The sequence below is a fragment of the Apaloderma vittatum genome, unplaced genomic scaffold (assembly GCF_000703405.1).
Source record: "Apaloderma vittatum isolate BGI_N311 unplaced genomic scaffold, ASM70340v1 scaffold10580, whole genome shotgun sequence".
NCBI classification, from domain to species: Eukaryota; Metazoa; Chordata; class Aves; order Trogoniformes; family Trogonidae; genus Apaloderma; species Apaloderma vittatum.
Genome location: NW_009695060.1, coordinates 39,522 through 45,694, shown reverse-complemented (window position 1 = coordinate 45,694; position 6,173 = coordinate 39,522). Strand labels below are relative to the sequence as shown.

Sequence of the window (6,173 nt, the reverse complement as noted above, 5' to 3'; positions counted from 1 at the left end):
ACTGGGGCAGGTGCTAGGATCTGGCTGGTGAGCAGAGAGGAGCCCCGCAGCACCCCAGACGCGATCGCTGCCCAAACCGGTCACGGATTCCTCCAGATACGGGCTGAGGGAGGGCTCGCCTGGCACAGCAAGAGACTCGCTTGGGCAGGAAAAGAAATCAACGTCTGAAGATGTGTTTCTGTAAGGGCCCACAAGGGGAGGGCTCCATAAAGCACAGCAAGGGGAAGGGAGATGAAACACGCCCGAAGCGACGCTTGCGGCACAGTCAAAGAGCTCGTCACCATCAGGGAGAGGCAGCGAGTGCCCCCCTGTACCAACACAGCAGTGACAGACAGACAGGCGTGACCATCGAGGGCCAACGCGAGGTTTCGTGCTGGTCCCTCCACGCAGCACCAGGGCTGGGGGAGCCGGGCTTTGCTCAAAGCCCCAGCTTGCACGCCCCTCTGCTCCTAATTAAACCATCGTTGCCGTTACATTCCATGCAGGGGAGAAGAAAACAGCTCTGCTATCCTAAATAAAGAACATTGCCTTTACGTGCCCGTGGAAGCACGTTCTCCAAGAACATCCAGCAACAGACCCTGTCTCCCCGTCCCCACTGGCTGCACGTTTGACGCCCCTTTGCAGCCGCACACAGACGTGCCCCAGCATCACCGCCTGCACCACGCGGACCAGAGGCTCAGCCTTGCACCTTCGGCTGCAAGAAACCCATTCAAGACGTCTACAAGCAAAGGCCCATGCCAGAGCTGCGATCCTCCCTGCCACGGCAAAAGACAAGAGCATTTTTATGGCTGACGAACACAAACGTATCGTAATTTTGGAGGTCAACGTTGTGGATAAAGCCAGTACTTGAATAAACCCCGTCAGAGAAGCAGGGAGCCAGCCTAGGCGTGTGCCTCGTGCTAGTTTCTTTAGGCACTTACCTCTCTTGAAATTGAGATAAATTGTTTGTTAAGCAATGGAAAAGGGAAAGAAAAGGGAATTTCTGTAGTGGAGACACAGGCACGCCGACTCACTCTGAGCTGACCATAAGAAAAGCTGGTTACCAGCAGCGACGGTTACACAACCACGTGTTGGAGTGTTGGAGCCTCTGCACCATGTCCCGAGCTGTGTCCCTCGCCAGGGGAGGTAGTGCCACCCCCGGCACAACCCACCGTCCGCAGCCAAACCGCTCAGCCGGTGCCGCTGGCCATGGAGAGTGAGGGGGGCCCCTGGGAGAGGGGGCTGCCCTTTGCAAAGACAGACAGATTTGCTTTCATAAATTAATCACACCAAAACAAGCAAGTGAAGCCTTTACCTTCTCATGGTTTTCTATTAAAATTTCGATCACGATGTTCTGAAACTTGATGTCCATAATGGCAGCGACTGTTTCCTCTTGAGGTCGAAGCAGCGTTGGCCCAAATACCACACCCAGATTAGCAACAGTCATCAGGTTCTGCTTGTGATTATCTGCAACTCTGAAAAAAAAAAAAAGAAAAAGAAAAGAAATAAAAAAAAGGTAGGTGATAGAACTACTTCACACGGAAACCCCCGCGCTGCCTCACGGCTGGCACAAAGCTTGCAATGCTGTTTACTTTTTTTTTTTAACACTCCTGGTGAGCTCCTTGAAGGCTCAGCCATGTGGAAAAGTACAAATTTAACTATTGTGTTAGCAGAGACCGTTCAGCCTCAGCGAATTGACTAATCTCATAAAACCCCAACGCTACGCTGGCCACCGAGTCTCATGTTGCAAACCACTCCCAGGAAAACATCTTGAATCACTAAGGCTTAAAACCCTTCTAAAAACAAATTGTTGGACCTCTGACACACACTGCTCTCCAACTGAATGAGTGACCTAATATGTTCCAAAATCCAACTCCTTCTCACCCATTTAAGCTCTTGCCTGCACCAAAGGTCAGCCCCATCCAGCCCAACCAAAACAGGCTGGACGGCAAAGATCAGGCTTCGCCCTCGCCCCGCCGAGGAATCCGCCCCGCACGGACACCCGCTCCTGACACTCGAGCCTTCCTCCCTGTCATCTCCATCTATTTTTACATTCACAAATATTGCTGCCCTGCGGGAGCAGATTACTTCAGAGAAGGAGAACAGCTCATGCCGAGGACCCAGCTTACTCTGGAGCTGCTCCGGTCTGGCCCTGGTCTTCGCGGTGCAAACCACCAGCAGCATTTCGGGCATCTCCTCCGCTCCGGCTTGGCCCCAGGGCACGCCGTGATGCAGCTCGCACATCCCTGGGCTGTGGCCAACCGTGAGTGCTGGGGACACGGGCGCTCAGCTGCTCCGCGGCAAACACCAGGATGAGGCGCAGACCAACCCCCCGGGGACCGCGGGCTTTTTAGGCTCGTGCTGGAGTCACGGGACGACACATCGTGCAATGACGCGTGCGGGCGACACAACGAGGACCTGCGGCAGAAGCCTGACAGCCCCGTCTCCGCGGCTCTTTCTTGTGGTTTTCTCCTGACCTCTTCAACCAGGAAACTCGATGATTGCAGGCAGTGCAATCACGTTTTGAGCTTAAGGGGTTTTTTTAATGTCTATTTTCCTTTTACTCGTTCTCTTTCGTTTTCCCTGGACAAATGCACTAGGCTAGGACAAAGCGAGGCCAAGACTCAGATCTAGTTGGATTGCCCCAAAAAGCTGTTGCTATGAGCGTTTATTATCGATCTCAGGGTCAATACACCACAGTGCCATTGCTGTGTGTGCTCAGCTGCCTTCAGCACGGTGTAAGCCAGGGCTTAAGAGAAAAGGTGCTTTCCATCCTTTTTCATCCAAAACTCACTTGATCCAGCAAAGACCTCTTCATTCCTCAGCCCTACCTACAGCTCTTCAGACAGCAGAAGAGGCTCTCCTCCCTGAGGGGTGCTCGGGGGCTCAGGACTGCTGGCTTAGCTCCCCGCCAACAGCAGCTTCAGCCTTATTTACCACCCAGGCAAGAAGTCTCACCCCCGGTGCACGTCACATCCCCGGAGAACATGCAGCACTGTCACCTCCACCAAGCCTGGGCTTGAGCTACGGTGTCAGTGGCATGGAGATCCTGGCCAAAGTCCCTCGGGAGAAGCCTGCAGGGCCTCCCCCTTACCCGTAACTCCCCTCACTGTCAGGAAACTCTGAATATTTTATCACAAGTGTCTGAGAAATCTCCAGTGTCGGTAAACCGCAGCGCTGCCCCAGAGAAAGGCTCCGGGAGCAGCCGTGCAGCTCACACCGCGACGCCAGCGCTGCCCCAACCCGCAGAGCCGGCCGGGGAAAAGCAAACTTTCTTTAGGGGGTCACAACCTTGCAGAGCAGACAGAAAGGCAGAACAAGGCCTGTAGGAATGGAATTCTTACTTAGGAGAAAGCTTACTCACAGGAAAAACCCTCTTACTTATACAGGGATTCAAACCTCTTCCCCCACTCCCACCCACCTCCTTATCGAGGCGCTTGCAAACGCCAGGGACGTTTCTACGCTGCAGCAGCATCTGTGCTTCAGACGCACGCTCACATGCTGCTGTTTGGGTTTTGAAAAAAGCAGCCGTAATTCAAATGGTTTTGAAAAGTGCTAATAAAATAATAATTTTAATGATCTTCTGTGGCTAGTAAAACGTTCATTTATTAAAAAAACAACTGAATTGATCTTAGTCTCACAAAATTAGGTCCCTCCATTTCTCATTACCGTTACCCTGTAATACATCACTCTAATAAATTGCATTGTCATTGACTCATTACGGCTAGGCAGCTGTGTACGCTCCTGTTAATTATTTCAGACTAAACTATTAATGGCTTCCCAGCCAGGACACGGTCCTGCAGCGCCAGCCCCAGACCTGCCTCTGCCCGAGGAACGTCCACACGCCCAGACACGAGCGCTGGCCCTCGCCTCCGGCCCATGGCTGGCACCAACCTCCTCGTTCCTATGTTCGCTTTGAATTTGCAAAGCATCGAAGCCATTGTGCAACCCTGCAAACCTGGCTCCCTTCTGGCACCAACCCGAGTGGCACACGAACTCTGATCGGCACCACGGGCGCTCCCCCAGCACTAATCTTCAAAACGTTCGGTTACCAAAGCTTCGCTACAAAACACGGTTCACCTTTCACGTCCTTCAAATTCCACATCCATTAGCCACATGATGATTTACTAAAAATTATAGCTCTTCATCATCCTTTGTACTAGAAAATCATGCCGCAGTTTCTAAAGATGGGGTGTTCTTGTCCCAAAGCGTGCTTATAACGCCGGTGCCTTTCGGCAGGCATTGTTCGTGCCATTCCTGAGCTGCCCTTTAGAAGGTTTCCAAGTATTTGCTGTGTTTTCCTTTTAACCTGCCGTTTCTTTCTGTCCCTTGGTACACTCTGAAAGCAATTGCAGTCATTCAGATGGGTTCTGTTCTCTCGCCATCCGCGCTTCGCAGAAGTCCCTCCCAGCACAAGCAGAGGAGGCGGGAAGCAACAGCTAAGAGAGGAACGTGCAAGAACAACCTCTTAACTCCTGCCTCGTCCTTGAAACACACCCCAACACCTGGACTCTGAGCTGTTCCTCCTCCTCGCAGCACACAACGTTTCCCACATGTCTCCAGGACTGGCAGGAGATCACAGAATCCTAGAATGTCTTGGGTTGGAAGGGACCTCGGAGACCATCTAACCCATCCCATGCCATGGGCAGGGACGCCCTTAACCAGTCCAGGTTGCTCCAGGTTCATCCAACCTGGCACCATCCCCAGGGGGGGGGCAGCCACAGCCTCTCTGGGCAATCTGTCCCAGAGCCTGGCCACCCTCGCACCGAACAATTTCTTCCCAAGATCCAATCTAAATCTATTCGGATCGGTGGGACGGGCTGCGGAGCCCCTTGGCTGGGGGAACAGCTGCACTCATCACCCACGAGTGGCCCCACAGGGGGACTTTGGTCCACAAAAACCTGACCCACTTGGTGCAAACCCAAGAGGCCCACTGGCTGCTGTGAGCACCTGGCTGAAGGAGCTGGAGATCGAGCTCTGCCACCCCCCGGGGACACCCCAGGAGCGTCATCCCTGCAGCCAAACAGGCTGGTCGCATCTCCCGGGGGTGTCTGTGGGCACCCGCTCGCGTTACGTTCACGCTTTCAGAAAAACAAAGAGGAAGGGGAGCGGAGTAAATCCATGTTGTGTGTTAAATTAGATTATGCCCGGGTTGCTTGGATACTGTACAATCACCGGCACGACCAAACATAATTTAATACAGAGTAATTGGAAGTCAAGCTTCAGTGCAGAGAAAGCATACAGGAACAGTAAATATTCCTCTGTTGTGCTGGCTTGCCATCAGCACCGCGCCACCGAGGAGAAACGCAGCACAGCCGGGGGTGCCGCAGGCAGGGGCGAGCGCTGCGCTGGCCCTCTTTTGCTATTTTACAGATGTTAATGATTTAAGTTTCTCCAGCCTGGCCAGCAGCTCATATTTACTTTCATAGAAATCCAGTTAAAGTACTTGTTTGCTTCTCCATCCAGAGGAACCCGTACTGCGGGAGCACGAGGGAGCTGTCGGGCAGCGCTGCCGCGACCCGGCACAGAAAAGGCACCAGCCTGAGACTTCTGGGCTGTGAATTGGGATCAGCGGGATTATTTGATACTGGTCCTGCTGGTGGGTGCTGTTACCCCCGTGAGCAGAGGGCTCCACGGCGGGCACCAGTGGCCTCTCCAGGGGATGCCACTGCTTTGCTCTCGGCAGAACTCCCATGGCTGGAATCACTTTGTGGATGTATTTTATATATAAAATACGTGTACATAAGCCTCAGCTAAAGAGTCCTGTTACTAGTTCCAATACTTTCCCTGATTCAGAGAAAAATCTCAGAGAAAACAAACATCTGAAAGGGAACAAAGGCAACGTCTGGAGTGTTTCTATTTCCATGCCTGGGACAAACCTTTGAAAACAAAGTGCTTGTCATGGCTGGCCTAACAAGAGCTTACAGGAAGGAAAATAACGAGGCTAATACATATCGCTACAGGTAAAAATCTATTTCGTGTCTGCCACCACCATTAGAGCTTCTATTTAACAGGAAAAGCCGGTCACGCAGAGGGCTAGCGATCCCCAAAGTTATCCAGGCTGCTCTGGGTAGCTCATTACAAATTAAACACTTACATTTGTCTCTGGACATGAACGGGAGACAAAAAAGCACAGCGAATGCAGACAGCACGCTGGGCGACCCAGCCGTCGGCGCACCCACCAGCGCAGTCGG

The 6,173-nt window shown here is 52.7% G+C and overlaps 1 protein-coding gene across 1 annotated transcript in view; it reads right to left on the bottom strand.

Moving 5' to 3' along the window:
- Nucleotides 1–6,173, bottom strand: part of LOC104274248 (rho GTPase-activating protein 26) — a gene marked incomplete at both ends in the record, with an annotated part of 44,392 nt that overhangs the window by 10,376 nt on the left and 27,843 nt on the right. The window contains one exon of the mRNA XM_009869823.1: nucleotides 1,295–1,454. Within this exon, the coding sequence (XP_009868125.1) occupies nucleotides 1,295–1,454 (160 nt within the window). The remainder of the gene's footprint in view (nucleotides 1–1,294; nucleotides 1,455–6,173) is intronic.